The 18,936-nt window shown below is 42.7% G+C and overlaps 1 protein-coding gene across 7 annotated transcripts in view; it reads left to right on the forward strand.

The window, feature by feature from the left end:
• The window catches only part of HDAC4 (histone deacetylase 4), a 124,595-nt gene that overhangs the window by 42,581 nt on the left and 63,078 nt on the right, over positions 1 to 18,936 (forward strand). For all 7 annotated transcript variants that reach the window (XM_088675415.1, XM_035140321.3, XM_088675417.1 and 4 more), the window contains 5 exons: positions 5,209 to 5,453; positions 7,134 to 7,284; positions 12,040 to 12,160; positions 14,066 to 14,187; positions 18,458 to 18,589. In XM_088675415.1, coding sequence (XP_088531541.1) covers positions 5,209 to 5,453; positions 7,134 to 7,284; positions 12,040 to 12,160; positions 14,066 to 14,187; positions 18,458 to 18,589 — 771 coding nt within the window. The remainder of the gene's footprint in view (positions 1 to 5,208; positions 5,454 to 7,133; positions 7,285 to 12,039; positions 12,161 to 14,065; positions 14,188 to 18,457; positions 18,590 to 18,936) is intronic.

Here is an 18,936-nt window from a genome sequence, read left to right on the forward strand (position 1 = left end):
TGAATTTTCCTTTTACTTATTTTGTGATGTTAATTTTTTAGGGAACATTCACTCACCTTACCTTTGATATCTATTTACAGGTAGGTAGTCGTGTTGGTCTGGCGTAGTCGAAACAAAATAAAAAAATCCTTCCAGTAGCACCTTAGAGACCAGCTAAGTTTGTCATTGGTATGAGCTTTCGTGTGCATGCACACTTCTTCAGATAACATGCACACGAATGCTCATACCAATGACAAACTTAGTTGGTCTCTAAGGTGCTACTGGAAGGAATTTTTTTTATTTTGCTTTGATGTCTGTTTTACTGATTATTTCTAACGCTTAAATTTTAGAGAAAATGTGATGATTTAAACTTTATTGGTAAAATAGCAGTTGTAAGAATAGCAGGTATAACAAAATGTTAAGAGTAAGTAAAAATTTATCAGTTTTAGAATTAGACCAATAGGTTTTAGCAGTAGCCAGGACATTCCCACATTCACTTCTATATAGCTTCAGCCTTATTTCAGATACAGTCATACCTCAGTTTAAGTACGCTTCGGTTTGAGTACTTTCAGTTTAAGTACTCTGTGGACCTGTCTGGAACGGATTAATCCACTTTCCATTACTTTCAATGGGAAAGTTCGCTTCAGGTTAAGTATAGACTTCCGGAACCAATTGTGTACTTAAACCGAGGTACCACTGTATTGTGATAGATCAAAATATTGTGATGTTTAGATGGTGATATATCACAATGTTGAAAATCAGATATCAAGCAGCCCTAGTGATTACTAAGACCCAGCATAGGTTTCTCAAAAATAAGTCATGACAAACCAATCTGATCTCTCTCTCTCTCTCTCTCTCTCTCTCTCTCTCTCTTGGATAGAGTAGCAAGCTTGGTGAATCACGGGAATGGTGTGGGCATAGTGTATCTTTATTTCAGTACGGCTTTTGACAAAGTCCCCCATAATAATATTGCGAGGAAGCTGGTAAAATGTGGGTTAAATGAGGTAACTAAGGTGGATTTGTAGCTGGCTGGCGGACCAAACCCAAAGAGTGGTGATTAGTGGTGCCTTGTACTCCTAGGAAAAAGTAACAAGTGGGGTGCCACAAGCTTCTGTCCTGGCCCTGTTGTTGTTCAATGTCTTTATAAACTACTTGGATGAAGGAATTGAGGGGATGCTCATCAAATTTGCAGATGACACCAAACTGGGAGGGATAGCTAACTCAGGCACCCCCAAACTTCGGCCCTCCAGATGTTTTGGACTACAATTCCCATCTTCCCCGACCACTGGTCTTGTTAGCTAGGGATCATGGGAGTTGTAGGCCAAAACATCTGGAGGGCCGCAGTTTAGGGGTGCCTGCTTTAACTCCTTCCTTGGAGCTTTTTAAGTAGAGGTTGGATGGCCACCTGTCATGGATGCCTTAGGTGAGATTCCTGTATTGCAGGGGGTTGGACTAAAATCAGGGGCTAGCAAACTTTTTCAGCAGGGGGCCAGTCCACTGTCCCTCAGACCTTGTGGGGGGGCGGACTTTTTTTGGGGGGGGGAATGAACGAATTCCTATGCCCCACAATTAACCCAGAGATGCATTTTAAATAAAAGCATTCTGCTCATGTAAAAACATGCTGATTCCCAGACTGTCAGTGGGCTGGATTGAGAAGGTGATTGGGCCGGATCCGGCCCCTGGGCCTTAGGTTGCCTACCCATGGACAAGATGACCCATGGGTCTCTTCAAACTCTGATTCTATGATTTCATTTCTGTATTTTAAAGAAATTATAAATTTAAAGAAATTGTGTAATTTAGAGAAATATTATTATTATTCAGTTCAGTTCAGTTCTGTATTTTAAAGAAAAGATCTCAAAGCAGTTTATAATACATTAAACATCAAATAAAACAACCCAGAATAAAATAGATACAAGCTTCAAGGAAAATGGGTGGGAGGTCGCCTGCTCTTGATAGGGTTACACTTCCTCTGAAGGAGCAGGTTTGGAGCCTGGGGGTCCTCCTGGATCCTCTGCTGTCGCTTGAGGCTCAGGTGGCCTCAGTGACCCTGAGTGCCTTCCATCAGCTTCGGCTGGTGGCCCAGCTACGTCCCTTTCTGGACATGAATATCCTACCTACGTCTATGCTCTGGTAGCCTTAAGGTTAGAATACTGAAATGCGTTATACCTAGGGCTGCCTCTGAAGGTGGTTCGGAAACTTCAGCTGGTGGAGAATTCAGCAGCCAGGTTGCTCACTGCAGGAAGACGGTTTGAGCATATTACACTTATGCTGGTCCGACTGCAGTGGCTACCAGTTAGTTTCCGGGCCCAATTCAAAGTGCTGGTTTTGACCTATAAAGCCTTAAATGGCTCAGGACTGCAATACCTCGAGGACCTTCTCTTTCCATATGAACCTACCTGGACCCTGAGATCATCTTCTGAGGCCCTCCTTCATGTCCCTCCTCCTCAAGAGGTCCGGAGGGTGGCAACGCAAGAACGGGGGTTCTTTGCAGTGGCTCCCCGTCTGTGGAATGCTCTCCCCAGGGAAGTTTGCCTGGCACCTTCATTATATACCTTTAAGCACCAGGCAAAAATGTTTCTTTTTAATCAGGTTGATCTTTGGTTGATTTGATTGACATCCTATACCCTTTTAAAATGTGGCTCTTTTGGAGGAGTATTATTGATTTATTGTTTTTATATTGATTTTATATATTGTGATCTGTTTTGTGAACCACCCTGAGACCTCCAGGTATAGGGCGGTATATAAATTCAATAAATAATAAAAATAAAATATTTCAGATCCTTATATGCAGACCTGTCCAGCTTCTCATTTCTTGTGCATCCTGCTTCTTGACTAGCACTGACTTGGGGGTTGAGATGTCAGGAATCAAAGCTTCTTTCTGTCCATTGTCTTGTTTCAAATCAGTTCTTATTTATTTATTTACATCCTGCTTTTCAGACAAATATTGTTTCCTAAAACGGCTAACATCAGTAAAAAATACATACAAGACTCCCAAGGGAAGGTTTGTAAATTGATTAATTATCTACCTTCTAAATGATTAATTCATTCACATTTAATCTGCATATGTTCAAAACATCTGTATAGTTGTTAGATATTGAAGTTATCATGAGAGTTTTTGTTAAATTGTAAGTTACTTGTCATTGTAGGAAGGAAAGACTAACATATTCTGCTTTTCTCATTCTTTATAACTGAAATATGGTAGCACCAAAATAGCTTCCGAAAGTGTTTTTGTTTTAGACTTACTAAGTTAAATGGTTCTTTGTGATTAACTGACTTGAGCAACGGTAGTTAACATTCAGTTGTTTTTGAACTGCAATGCCCATCATCTTTGCCATTATTCCTGTGGCTGATCAGAGTTAGATTTTAAGGACAGCTGTGGTTATTGGAATTACATTTTGATCTGAATATGATGTTATAAATCTAAGTGGCCTTGGTGATAAGGAATGCTGGCATCTGTCTTTGCCTGGCTTATCAGCAGCAGCAGCAGCAACAACAATCATCAGCTACTCTGGGGGGCTTTCAACAGAACATTAAAAACAGAATACAACATCAAACATTAAAAACTTTCCTAAACAGGGCTGCCTTCAGATGTCTTCTAAAAGTTGGATAGTTTTTCATTTCCTTGACATCTGACAGGAGGGTGTTCCACAGGGCGGGTGCCACCACCGAGAAGACCCTCTGCCTGGTTCCCTGTAACTCCGCTTCTCGCAGCGAGGGAACCGCCAGAAGGCCCTCAGCATTGAACCCCAGTGTCTGGGCTGAACGATGGGGATGGAGACGCTCCTTAGGCTGTTTAGGGCTTTAAAGGTCAGCACCAACAATTTGAATTGTGCTCGGAAATGTACTGGGAGCCAAAGTAGGTCTTTCAAGACCAGTGTTATATGGTCTCAGCAGCCGCTCCCAGTCACCAGTCTAGCTGCCTCATTCTGGATTAGTTGTAGTCGCTGGGTCACCTTCAAAGGTAGCCCCACATAGAGTGCATTGCTGTAGTCCAAGCGAGAGATAACTAGAGCATGCACCACTCTGGCGAGACAGTCCGCGGGCAGGTAGGGACTCAGCCTGCGTACCAGATGGAGCTGATAGACAGCTGCCCTGGACACAGAATTGACCTGTGCCTCCATGGACAGCTGTGAGTCCAGAATGACTCCCAGGCTGCGCACCTGGGCCTTCAGGGGCACAGTTGCCCCATTCAGGACCAGGGAGTCCTCCACCCCCACCCACCCCCCAAAACAGTACTTCTGTCTTGTCAGGATTCAACCTCAATCTGTTAGCTGCCATCCATCCTCCAACCGCCTCCAGGCACTCACACAAGAACTAGAGTTGTTCTGAGACTGAGAGAGCCTGGGATCAGCAGTGTTGGCAAACACCAGGTAGACGCCAGGGCCCTGTGCCCTACCGGCCGCTGTGCCGGGCATCTCCACCCTCCAGTGCAGCCAGGAGATAACGACTTAGACTCAAGAGCCTAGGCATGGTGTTTGCGGAATCCACGTAGCTTGAGCGGCCACAGAGAGAGAGAGAGAGAGAGAGAGACGTGTTGGCATATTTACAGGCGTTTATTAAGCATATCTCAGGAGAGAGAAAAACATGTCCTCTCCTTCTTCATCAGTACAGCAGAGAGCAAAGCAATAGCAATATACAACAGAAGTGCAGACAGACATGTGACATACAATAGCTACATGCCTGTCCTTAAGGTGGAACTGAATTCCCAACAAGAAGTCCATTCTTTGGTGATGCCCTGTTCGGACTGTTGCAATGCATTCTATGTGGACTACTCTTGAAGACTGTCCTGAAGTTGTAGCTAGTGCAGAATGTAGTTGTCAGGTTTGTAAACGGGGTAGCGCAGTGGGATTATGTGCCACTGGTTTTACAAGCACTGCGTTGACTGCTAGTGAGAAACTGGGCCAAAATCAAGATGTTGGTACTGGTGTAAAGGCCCTAAATCATTTGGGATCCAAGTACCGGTACTTTAAAAACTGCCTCCCCTAATACCAGCCGCTGCAGGCCTTGTGATTGGTAGGGGAGTCGCTACAGGTACCACTGCCAGTGAGTATTGCTGGAAGGGTGGTGACCTGTACCAGAATTTCAGATTTTCTGTTTCTAACATAGATTATGTAAGAATCTATGTCCATTTGGAAGGACAAGTGGGATAAAAAAACAACCTAATAAATACTGCATAAAAATCATAATAATAATTGGAGATGAGCTAACCTTGCCTTTGGGGTTTTGCAGTTGATGTGACCACAACACTACCTTTGCAAGTGGCACCATCTGTAGTCCCCATGGATCTCCGTTTGGACCATCAGTTCTCTATGCCAGTTGCAGAACCTACATTACGTGAGCAGCAGCTTCAACAGGAATTGTTGGCCCTCAAGCAAAAGCAACAGATCCAGAGACAGATCCTCATAGCAGAATTTCAGAGACAACATGAACAGCTCTCTCGTCAGCATGAAGCTCAACTACATGAACACATAAAGGTGAGTGGCAAAAATTCAGTTTGAGTTGGAACAAAGTCTCCCAAGTAGTGGCTGATGTGTGATAAACAGTTGTCTTTATATAATCACTTTAGATGCTCTAGAAGGAAAGAAACATAACATGTGTACCTAGGTATATATTGGATCTGTTCCCCTGTGCTTCCTGTCTGCTGCTCCTTCACTCCCACCACTCTCCTCCCTGTGTCACGCTGGAAGGGTACAAACCTGAGCGCTGGCTTCGCTTCATGTGTGAACTTGTGTTGTTTCTCTCCAAATTCAACACAAGCAGCAAACCAAGAACAAACTCTGGTTGGTTGGTTTTCGGCATGACACAGGGAGGAGGAGATGGGTGTGTGTGAATGCGCAGCATACACCAGCACCCTGCATGTTCACAGGAAGCCATGGCTTATAGTTTATGGTTATGTGTGAATTGGGTCATTGTATCTCTTATGTAGTGGCCATGCATGTGTGTATTTAAAACCAAACAAAAGACAAGCGTATCTTTTGTTGATTTTCTATACACTGCTAGTCAAAACACTAGCAGTCCTTGATTCTTGTTGGCAATTCACAAATTTATGTACAGTTGTAGTTTGTAGTTATTTCCGCTGTTAAAATCTGGTGAACTCCAGGAGTGATGCTTTGAGTTGGGAACAGACTGTCACCAGCACCTAACACCAGCACTTTAAATTTTTTACTTAAAAAAAAAATATAAGCAAGCATTTTAACTGAGTTCTGATTTTATATTTTTAACTGTTTTAATCTTTATTGTATTGAATTACCAGTAAACCCCTTGGAGCCGATGATAATTAAGTGGCATATAAATTGACCAAACAAACAAACAAATGTATCCCTCTTACAGTGCTAGTCATAGGCCTGCTTCACATGTAACAGTCAGCTGGAATGTGACTTACCATGACAGTTGGAATGTGCTGGTTCACATGAGAAGTTTATATTCAGTGTGGACAAACAGCTAAGCCAAGGTGTGATTTAGCATGTTCTCTGAACTTCTTCCTTACTATCTGTAGCCACGCTTTGTCCTATTGTTACAGATTGTGGTGAAAAAGGAGAAATCTTAACTGCTGTCCTGAACTCAAACAACACAATAAGCCAAGCTTTGGCTGAGCTGCTGCACTGTGCTGTGTGGGGCAGGCAATGGCAGGGCATGATCTAAAAGGGCAGTGCATGCAAAGCCCTCTTGCACAGCGCTTCCCAAGCACCTGGCAATTAGCTGCTTATTGAGCATGTGGGAAGCACTGTGCTTTGCGAGCCTCTGGGCTCAGTGTTTCCCCAGTTGGTTGTTAGGTGTTTGGGAAACTCTGCGCAAAGAGCTTTGACACATATTAATCACTTGATGTCATTCTGATAGTGGGTGATTGACAGGTGAGTTGTTCTGCCCAACTGTCAAAGTTGACCCGCAGGGTTTGTGTGACAATAAATATATGGCCTACCAGACCAGAAAGGTTTTATACCCCTGATCTAGTGCACAATTGCAAAACTCAAAATTATTGCTATGCTGCCTCCTCTGTTTCCTTGTGTGGGATTGGAACGTTCTTTTCTCACTTTTAACAGTTTTATTCTGACTGTTGCTTAGGAGATGGCAATTTTAAAGGGCAAAGATTGTGACCGAAAGGGCCAAGATAGTGTGCATTTACCTTACACACACCTCTTTTTTTTGCCCAACAGCAGCAACAGGAGATTCTGGCAATGAAACATCAGCAGGAGCTCTTGGAACACCAGAGAAAGTTGGAAAAGCATCGGCAGGAGCAAGAGTTAGAGAAACAGCATAGAGAACAGAAGCTCCAGCAACTTAAAAACAAGGAGAAAGGAAAAGAAAGTAAGTGACAGCAGAGACAGATGATGTCAGTGTTGCACATAGTGATACATGAATAATGAGGAAGGCAACTTTGATCAGGTTACTGTGAAGATTACTGTAGATTGCAATGTTTAAGTAATTCAGGTGCTTGTCTCTGAGTAAAGCTCATCCTATCTTTTATGTTGACCTTTACTGTGCTTTAAACCTAAAGAAAGAAAGGGATTTAAAGAAGTGAGTATAACATTGCAGATGTTAACGGAGATCACATTTGGAAGATTTCCTTTTTAGGGTTGATGTCCTAATTTATCCAAAGAATACTTGTCCATGTGAAGTTTGTGTTCTTACAGACCACCTGTTTTGTGAATATTTGTCTACTTCTTTACAAAATTAGATGGTGATTTTATACATTTGTATAAATGAATTGTTGTGTTATGAGCCACCCATCCCTTCTGCCAGCATACAAGTGTATCTGTGTGCATATGGCTGTTATGGGGATTGAGAGGTTTATGCATACCTGGAGTGGCTAGGGATGGGTGGCACTAGGGACCTGGCCTTCTGGTACCAGCATTGCTACCTCTTACTAGGATGGGGCAGGACAGCAGTAAGGCCCGGACATGGCTAGGGCACTGGTGGGAGTAGCTCTGTTGGAGCTTGCTGCCACCCTACCTCAGTATGCAGTAGAGCAGGGGTCGGCAAAGTTTTTGTGGCTTGGGCTGGTTCACGGTCCCGCAGACGTCATGGTGGGCCGGAATGTGTGTGCATGTGCAAATGCTATTTCCAGCGCGGAGGAGGTGTGTGCAGCTTCCCATTGGCTGCAGTAGCTTCCTGTAGCGAATGGGAAGCTGGCCAGCATCGTGGAAGGTGGCCCCAGCTCTTGTCTGTACCAACTTAGCGCAGCGCATGGGAGCCGGTTAAACGACCCCCATGGGCTGCCGACCCCTGCAGTAGAGACACTGTTGCTGGGAGGCCAAGTCTCTGCTGATGCCCCTCCCTGATGGCAGACTTTCTCTCCCCTCCTGCTTAACCCAAGTAACTCAGGCTGAAAGCTCAATTAACTTGCATTTTTGTAAAAAGCAGCACCAAGGGCTGGATAGGAATAATGCAGCTGTGCACAAATTTCTTGGTCACCATAATGTCCTTGCATAGTACTTGCTTTCCCATGAGTGTATGCAGAGGGATGTAGTGGAGAGAAAAAGAGCATTTTTGAATCCTTTAGCAATCCCTTGGTACACGTGGGCTGCATCTGTGAGAGACTTCATGAGGTACAGTCATGCCTTGACATCCGAATGACTCGACTTCCGAAGGTTTCGACTTCCGAAGTTGACAATCCCGGAAGTCTTATCGCCGTGCTCGTAGAAGCAGCGCACAACGGGCACTTTGACAACTGAAGACTTCGACTTATGAAGACGGCCGTGGAACGGATCGTCTTCGTAAGTCGAGGTACCACTGTATGTCCATAGTATTTATCTCAGAAAAGATGTGCTCCAATATTCTTCCTTTAAGAGTCATTCTAATTTTATGTGGGTCTTTTAGCATAGGAAGTTTAGCCTGTATTTTCATCTTGCTATTCATACTTAGGGAATTTGATCTTCATGAATTCCAGTATGAACCAGTGCATACCTCCCCAAGTAATGTGCACTTTCTGAATGTTCCCCTTGGTGTTCTTGGGTCAAAGGACATATCAAATGTGCATACAATGTGCATTTTAGAGAAAACCCTTTTTTAAAAAAAAGGAATTAAATATATATTTGGAAACAATTTTTGTACAGATTAATACACCCAGCCACACAAAACATGGAAATGGCACAGAATGGACTTAAGGGCTAACCCATGTGAAACACCGTATTTTTTCCACCCCATAAGACACACCGGACCATAAGACGCACTTAATTTCAGAGGAGGAAAACAAAACAAAACAAAATATTCTGCTGGTCCCACCGCCGCCTTTCGCTGGGGCAGGCACAGGAGCCGCGATTGGGAGAGGCGCTGTGCCTCTCCCAACGGCGGCTCCTCTGCCTGCTCTTGCGAGCGGGAGGGACGAGTGGTGAGAAAGGGTTCCTTTCTTGCCGATCGACCCGTCGCTGCCTCTCGCACGGGCAGGCAGAGAAGCTGGCGGAGACCATGGAGGGGGGCGGGAACAGCCCAATTTCCCGGGGCGGGGGCGGGAACAGCCCGATTTTGGGCTGCTCCTCCCTCCCCCACTGCTGTGAGCCATGACTCTGGTGGCAGAGGCATCCCTCCTCTCGAGGGATCCCGCTGCCGCCCATGCCTTTGCTCCGTAAGACGCACAGACTTCCCCCCTTCGTTTTTAGAAGGGAAAAGGTGCGTCCTATGGAGCGAAAAATACAGTAGGTGCAGACTGGAAGTAGACTGATCTATCCGTTCTTATTCACAGTTACTTCTACACCTGCCTTATTTGCCTCCCAATCGGCCTCCCAATCCGGCCCGCGACAACCCCCGCCGCCCGCTGCCGCCGCCCGCTCTTACGGCGCGCGGCGCGGCGACGATCTTAAAAATCGGCAAAAAATCGCCGAAAATCCTTTGTGCGCATGCGTATGGGCCTCTCCCGACCCGGAAGAGGTCATTTCCGATGCACTTCCGGGTCGGGGGAGGCCCATACGCATGTGCACAAGCGATTTTCCCCCCGCCCGTGTGCGTGTGCGCATGCGCACGGGCGCGCACTCCCCCGCCCCTCCGGCCCGCTGCGCGCGCACTCCCCTGCCCTACGGCCCGCCGCGCGGTCGGCGCGGCGGGCGCCGGCCCACTGCGCGGTATGTCTGGGGACCCCTGCAATATATAGTATAGATTTTGTTAATGACCTTGCACTCTGCACACAGTCACCTGCCTCTGAGATGTCTTAACTTCCTAGGTTTATTGTAATCATTGCCATTTCACAAATGAATATTATTTCAGCGCAGTAGGCAGCAGCAGCAGCAGCCCTGGTGTTTCTCACATGCCTAGAAACAGGCATTTGCATTATTGGGTATGCTAAGAATACAGATTTTATGGACAGAAACAGTTATCTGTGGCTTCATGAATGAGATCTTTGTTTATACAAGCACGTAGGTCAGTGACTAGAGGTATAACAAGAGTTCATCTTAGGTTTCGTAGCTTAAGGGAGCTTCCATTTCTGCATCGTAACCAGCTATCCAATTAAAGGTATAGAGAGAGAGTACACACATAATTAATAAGCTACTGCTTTTTAAAATAAAGTGCGAAAGAGCAGGTGGGGTTGGAAGTGAACAAATTGAAACATATTTTATTGTAAGAAGAATAAGTAAATAGCTTGTTAGTCATGTGACAAGAAAAAAAAAGAAAGGAGTAGTTCTGGCTGTCTTGAAAGAGGATGCCCACGAGGCTGTTCATGAAGAAACCATCTTTTGCTCCAGGTGATCTTGGTAGCTACCAGATGGTTTGAAATATTCCCAGTTGGTCAAGGTGCTGAAACTGATGGCAACTATTCAACTTCAGTTGGATAAATATAAGCCTATTTTAGTTGAGGTTCTGGTCTGGTTTGTAGGCTGCCTTCCGCACTGTGATGGGATGTCTGCTTCAGGAGACTGAAAATGTTTACTGCCCTATACCAGGGCAACTCTGAATCTCTTTGACTTCACAATGTCCTATCAGGTCTATGAGCCATTGTGTCTTTCTGGAATGACTTTGTGAAATTGGAATTGGAGCACAACAATTTACACAACTGCAAATTTGGACAAAGCCTCTAGAAAACCTGTTTAACAACAACAACAACTAATAATAATAATAATAATAATAATAATAATAATAATAATGGTGGTTGAACTTCCATCAAAGCTACCTTAAAATACTAAGCTGTTTTACTTATTTCAGTAAGACTTTCCGTTCATGTCATATATAAGTCCCATTCTTGTTCCCTACAGTACCTTTGAACATTGGTTGTTTTTGTTTCTATTTTGACAATGTATTTTGTGTTTTTATTTTGTGATTTTTATCCTGTGAACCGCCCTGAGACCTGTGGGTATAGGGCAGTAAGCAAATTTAATAATAAATAATATGGAAAGTTGCTATTCCACATTAGAATTAAAGCTACATAAAGTAAGGACCCAGAGACTGAAAAGAGTCTTGCTGATGGCAAGACTGTAAAATTTCAATATGTTGCTCTTCTGAAGTCTCACTGCACAAGAATCTGTGCATTGATGGACTGGTATCTTGTGAAGTAAATAGTGATGAGAAATTATGCTGCTAGAAATATAATTCTAGACTTTGAAAACATGTAACTTTATTAGATGCCAGATTTTCTGTTTGACAAAACAGATGATTGACTGTGAATGGACATATTTATGCAGATATAGTGAACAAAGATCCTTATTTGGAAGGTTTTCCTAGACAGTTTCTGTACATGAGCCATTCATCTTCAACCTTTGCCTGCAGATGTAACTTAAAAAAAAAAAAACCCTGAGTATGTACAACACTTCTGTTCTTAAATGGTTTTAATTCAGAGAGGCTAGAAAAGCTTCTACAAGTGCTTTAGTTTAGGCATAATTTTGTGTGTAAAATCCTATTCAGCTGCACCTCCCTTCATAGGAAAAAGATAAATCTCTGATTAAATTTACATTTCCAAACATCAGTTGTAATTGTGCACCACTCCTCATTGCAAAGAATAATTCTTTATTGATAGCTTAAAATATTGAAAGAGTTTGATTGAAATCTTTAGATAACCTTTTGTAAGTTCATGAAGTAGGTCTCAAATTAATGTCGTGGGCGCTAGTTCAATCTATTTACTTGGGTTTGGTATTTCAGGTGCAGTGGCAAGCACAGAAGTAAAAATGAAGCTACAAGAGTTTGTCTTAAATAAAAAAAAAGCTTTGGCCCAGAGGAATCTCAACCATTGCATTTCTAATGACCCACGTTTCTGGTATGGGTAAGTGGTCTTAGCCCCATCTTATTTCTAACAACTTTTTGACAGCTTATTAGATAATATCCTCCCCTTTCTGATTGAAAGAATACTCTGTTCCAAATTTGAACTCAAAAGGGACAGCCTTTGGAGTAAACCATGGGCAAAGGTAAAGGTAAAGGGATCCCTGACCATTAGGTCCAGTCGTGACCAACTCTGGGGTTGCGGCGCTCATCTCGCTTTATTGGCCAAGGGAGCCGGCGTACAGCTTCCAGGTCATGTGGCCAGCATGACTAAGCTGCTTCTGGCGAACCAGAGCAGCGCACGGAAACGCCGTTTACCTTCCTGCCACTTGCACTTTGACGTGCTTTCGAACTGCTAGGTTGGTAGGAGCAGGGACCAAGCAACGGGAGCTCACCCCGTCACGGGGATTCGAACCGCTGACCTTCTGATCGGCAAGCCCTAGGCTCTGCGGTTTAACCCACAGCGCTACCCGTGTCCCAAACCAAGGGTAGCATGCTCTAAAACAGTTGTAACCTGCCTTTGAATGTGATGGAAAATGAGTCCCTTTGCCTGCCCCGTGCCTATGAAAGTAGGTACAGTGGTACCTCCAGTTATGAACTCAATTCCTTCTGGAGGTCCGTTCTTAACCTGAAACCGTTCTTAACCTGAGGCGTGCTTTTGCTAATGGGGCCTGCTGCGCTGCCAGACACGACTTGCGCTCGCATCCCGGGGCAAAGTTCACTACCAGGAGCACCTACATCCGGGTTAGATAGGAAAAGAGATGGTACTTTAACTGAATTCAGATCTCTAGGACCTTAAAAGTGGTACCCAAGGTGTTTGAGAATGTAATTTCAGAGGCTATGTCTACAATTATGAGAATTCTTGGGAACTGGGGAAGTTGTAATTTAGGGGAGGAGGCAACAGTACAAAGTAAGGAATACAATATATCAAGCATATTGTGAAATATCAAGATAGCTATTTGGAAGCATAAAACTGAAAACACTCATGAGGATGAAGGTACACAAACACACAGAGAAATGGATCAATGTTCATATTAATCTCCTAGTAAGGACACAGTCTCATAGAGAAGGAAGAACAGCTCTCTAGGGAGAAGAGGAACAAACTGAGGAGCTGTTGAACAAGCTTTTTCAGACTGAATTCTCAGTCTGGCTGGGTTTCCCCAACCACTCTGGGCGGTTTCCAGCCAAAAACCCCCCACCATAATAAAATGTCAAACATTAAAAAAAACTTCCCAATACTCTTTATCAGGTGGAGGGGGCAGAGAGTGGAGATGGGCAAGCCCCAACACTGCCCAAAGGGGACAATGAAATTTCCCTCTGGAGCACAGCAAAACCTTCTATGTTTCCCTTCCCTGAGTCTTTTAATGGGGCCCTTTTGGCAGAGTGGCTCACCCTAACCAGACCAATGTCTATACATTAGCTGATCAACAAACTATGTATGCTCTCTGAGCATCTCCATGAAGTGCCTCTGCCATCACCAGCAGTCCCACCCACAGTAGGAGGGTGGAGCTCTAATGATGCAGTCAAATAACGTTTTGAGTTGGTCCGTGAGAGTTTTGAGGCTTCCTCCTCATGCCTTCAGGCATCTCTTACCAAATTGATTTTTGCAAGAGCTGCTTACTTGTGGATGGATGAGGTGACAACCTCCAGCCTGGACTTGCCAAAGCCCTTAAAGGACATTCTTCATCAACTCTCTCATGGCAGCTCTAATTGCAGATTTGTTACTGGACGGCTGTCACCAGTAGGAACTAAATCTGGGATTGCAATCAGAGCTGGTTGGTACAGCCATTGGGGGAACTAAGCTTTTTGGTGAAGCCCACGTTAATGATCAATAATCTTGCTTATTGCTTAGAGGAAAATTAGTGTGCACTTAAATGGCAAGGCTAGTAATGCCTCATTTTTTCTGTAGGAAGACGCAGCATAGTTCTCTTGACCAGAGCTCTCCACCGCAAAGCGGGGTATCAGGCACTTACAATCATCCTGTGCTAGGGATGTATGATTCCAAAGATGATTTTCCACTCAGGAAAACAGGTAAGTCCTACCTTTCATTGTTCACATAACATTCTAAAACATTTCTTTTAAAAAGTTACATAAAGAATTTGATCTTCGTTCATTCATGTGCTTTTACATGCATATATATATATTATATGCGCGCATGCCTCCCCCCCCTAATATTTATAGCCATTCTTTTCACACCAAAGGTGGCTAAGATTAAAAACACAATGGTAAGATATTAAATCTTAAAAGAAAACAGCAAATAGCACAGTCAGAAGTTAACAGGACGCAGCAGAAGAATATGGAAATCAGCAAAACATTGGTATATATAGTACTATAGAATAATCAGCCTCAGGTGTCACTACATGTGTAAAAGCAATGTTTTGGAGCACTTGGGTCTCCCTCAGGAAGGCACTCCTGTTGTGCCCTAAGCAAAAAGGCCATGTATTGTGTACCTGCTTACCACAGCTCAGACTGTATGGGTGGGAGTGGGAGGGTATGGAGGAATGCCTCTGCTTTGAAACAAATGCTCAGGTAAATAGTATTTCAAAACATTTTTGCCCCTTTTTGTACCACTTCTGGGTTTGCTGTGATGCATGCATGTTTGGTCGTGTGTGCCTTGAACTCGTTTAAACGGGGAGTTTCCTGTACATAGGCTTCTCAGTTGAAGCAGTTGGTTCACATAATCAGAGGAAACACAGAAGTGTTGTGGGTAGATGGGGAAATGGGACAGAGTCCCTCCAGTTTCTGGGCCTGGCCATTTCAAAACATTAAGAAGCAGGATATTGATGGGATAGAAAATCTGTTTGCGAAAATGGCAATAATGGATTGGAGCTCTGGCTCCAAGGGAGTCTCCACTATGTTCAGTTAGTAAAAACGGGTTTGACCAATTTGGGATCTGGGAATCAAAAGTCACATATAAGGGACATCTCTGAGAAAGTTGGGCACTATCTGAAGGAGAAATTAGACATAAACTTGGGTTTGTAAGACTGATGACAGACAGACAGACAGACAGACAGACACACACACACGGCCCAGTCATTTTCTTGCAAACTGTTGAGGGAAAGAGACCTGTTGAGATGTCTAATGTGGTACGAAAGTCTTTGTAATAGGGTGATGTGTACAAAACTGGTTGGGAAAATCACAGGGAGTACCCAAGGCTAAAAATGGTCTGTGAAATTGTCCTTGAATCTACCGCCGATGGCAGTGATGCAGGAGAAGAGCCTTAAACAAGTTTAATTAAACAATTAAGTTTAAGCCTTAAACTTAAGAAGTTTAACAATTTCTCCGAAAGTCCACTGCTGATATATAATTTATTAATCATGGGGGATTTGGGGGTGGGGGTGGGGGTGGCGGCTCAGACTTGCACATTTTGTGGTTCAACGTGCAGCTTATGACCCATAGAAGCAGAAAAAGATGGGCTGACTTTCCCTTTCTCTAGCTGATAATGCAGAGCATAATTAGCATGCTGGATTGTGATGAGGTTCCAGGTGTTGGGGATCCAAGTTTCTTTCCCTTTGTTAATAGCCCTGCTTATTTTCTCTTAGTGGTGCTTTAGTCAGTTTCCTTACTGTCAAGCCCTGGATTTGAAGATAAGGAATTCTATGGGGCTGTCAACTCCCGGATATGAAAGTAAGGGCGCTGAATAAGGGAATTCCCTGCAAAAAATGGGAAAGTTGACAGCACTGGTCAGTTTATAGATCTCATTGTGAAGATCCTGAGATCTTGTCGTGGAGCAGCATCTGCTGCTGGAGGTTTCTCTACTTATTTACTAACTGTATTATTTACAAAGAGAACGCTTTTATTGCAAAGAGCTATGGTTCCAGAAAACAGGAAAATTGGGGCTATTATTTCTAATATGCAAAATGTACAGCATGCTGTTTTATTTTTTGCAAAAATGTGGGGAAAGTGTTGTTGCTACGCTGATCAAATTACTGTGACTTTAACACCTCTTTTAAAAACAATCTTGTTTGGGTTGTAAACTAGCAGTATGTTTTACCAATAAATATTCCTCTCCAAGCTGATGCTGAGCTTATGAATGCACTAAGTGACATATTAGAAAAATTGCATGGCAACCATAAGTGCATAATGCAGTGTGGATGTGCAATTCAGGGAGAGCCTCCACTCCTTGTGGTGCACAAAACACCATGGCAATATCTCTACCTTCCCTGTACTTCCTGTTGTGGTCATGGTCCAAAGTCTGGTTCTACTGAGCATTATTCTTTATTCCAAAATGCCACATCTTGTCAAATTCCTAAATATAGGAGGAAACTTCTTCAGATACTGTTCCCTGTAGCAGGTACTAACAAGGTTCTAGTTCAATAGCCTAGCTTTCTAGTGAAGGTTTAAGAACATACCTTTTTGTCCAGGCCTTTCCTGACTCTCAAGGTTCAATTTTTGTAATTCTGCTGTTTTTATACCTTTACTGTTTTTATGACATGTTTCTATTACACTATGTATGTGGCATTGTACTTAAGCTACTCCATAAGATGGTTATAATTTGTGTGATTTAAAAGCTTGATTCTAATCTAAACCAATATATATATATATATAAATACCGTAAGTTCTTTGTATTTCAGCGGAGATAAACTATTCTAATGCACTTAGAATTGCAGCTCTATCATTTTAAAGTTTTAAAATGGTAAATGCCCTTGTGAGTTATTTTTGAGCAAAAAGGTGACCCCCAAATAATTTTATCAATAAAATGAATAATAATGGTAGGGCATTATCTTTTTCTTTAAATAATTAAATTGATGGCATTTTCTAGTGAATTGTCTATTTGGACTTGTTTCTCTGTCACCAAATTTTAAGTGCCCCCCCCCGTTCTTCTACTTTATTACTGAGTCATCATTGGCTATGGTCAAGTATAATATATTCGTATATGGTCAAGTATCAAAGGAAACTGCAATTTAGGGTCAAAGTAGATTCATGAAGTGGGGCTGGAGTTATTAGCTCCTTTTTATAAATGTATTTAAATTTAGTTAGATCTTTTAGCATGCCTAATCCTGGATTTTGGACATGTAAAAATGTTTTTAAGCATACTTTAAAACAGAACCTAAATTAAGAGCTGGTGTAGCATGGGAACTAAGAGACTGAGCTAGGAATCTGGAAATCTTTGCTTCAGATCTTGGAACTAAGTCGCCTTAGACAAGTCTCACTCGGTCCTAATTCCTTCCACCTGCAATATGGAGGATACAAATACTGGGTGATATCCAATGGTGTAGTTTTGTTAGCATAATTTCCCCTCGCTCTCCTCTCCCTGCTCACCCACTGTGACCTCCTCGGATCTGCTCTGGAGGATTGGGGGGGGGATCTGTAACAGATTTTGGGAGGTTGCAGGGAGAGGAGGGGAATGAGAAATTCCATTGTGCAGCTAGAAGTTTCCATTCCTTGCATTAATGGAACTACATTGGATACTACTGTTCTCCCTGACTTAACTTTATGTGTTGTTTAAGGATTACAGTTAGATAACATGTAAAGTGCTTTGAACACTACAATACCAAATTTGTTAATAATAATAATAATAATAATAATAATAATAATAAGCATTTTAAATTAATAGTCCAGCAAGCAACAGCAGTGATAGTGCCAGGAGAATGACTATGCCATGCCACCCCATTGCACTGGCAATATTTAATATCAATTTCATTCTTGAGCATAACAAACAAAAGTATGCTACCAAGAAAATACGTTCATTCCAGTACACATAGACAATCGCCTAACAATGGTTTAAGGAACGATACTTGGGAACTAGCGCGGAGGAGGAGGAGGCGGCAAGAGGAGAGTGCAAACTTTCCCTTTAGAACAGACAGCAATTCCATTACATACTTGGGAAACTATAATTTATTTTAACTAACTTTGGTTAGAATATTGTGCCTTCATATATTGATTTGTGAACTGACCTCAAGTGAATGAAGAAACTTCCAAGTTTCTTGCACTGATGGGCAGAGGAAGCGACGGCATAGGGTTGCAATATAATGCTTGAGGGTGTCGTGTTTTGCTTTCGGATTGCTTATCTGAGAGGGCTTACATTGCTTACATGAGAGGCTTCAGCAATATTTGAAATACATTTAATAGATTACTAGCTGCTCAGATTTAAACCCTTTGGTCCATAATGTCTTCCTGAAATGTTGTCTAAATCCATGCTTTCAGATGCTGTTCTAATTCAGTGGTAAGTATGCCCTGTGTTAGATGTTATGTTTTTGGTATAGCAAGTGTTAGGGTTGTTTGAATAAGATATTTTTACTGGAAAACTGTTGTGCATATGATAAGCTTATATTCTCCCTTGTCGCTCTCTTTATTCCAGCATCTGAACCCAATCTTAAATTGCGGTCCAGGTTAAAGCAGAAGGTTGCAGAAAGGCGGAGTAGCCCCTTATTACGAAGAAAAGATGGACCTGTAGTTACAGCTCTTAAAAAGCGCCCATTAGATGTCACAGGTAGGTTGCTGACCATGAGTTAATTTAATTTAACTTACAAAATATGTAAATAAATTGTATAAATATTATGTCATTTTTTATATATAATTGCAATGATCACTATGTGTTTTGTATTCCTATTCCATTATTCAGTGAGCAACGACACTCTTTCAGTAAATTTGTTGTATTTTTCTGCCCTTACCCTCCCAGAGTTAGTTCATTTGAGGATTGTGGCTAGTCAGATTCTGAGATGTCAGTATATATATGATATGGGAATGGTGTCTTTTCTTCCAGTAGGTTACAATAATTTTGGCAGCGGTTAAAAAACTGAACTCCAAAGCTGTAATTTCTACTGATGCTTCTAAATT

The sequence above is a fragment of the Zootoca vivipara genome, chromosome 1 (assembly GCF_965207765.1).
Source record: "Zootoca vivipara chromosome 1, rZooViv2.hap1.1, whole genome shotgun sequence".
NCBI lineage: Eukaryota > Metazoa > Chordata > Lepidosauria > Squamata > Lacertidae > Zootoca > Zootoca vivipara.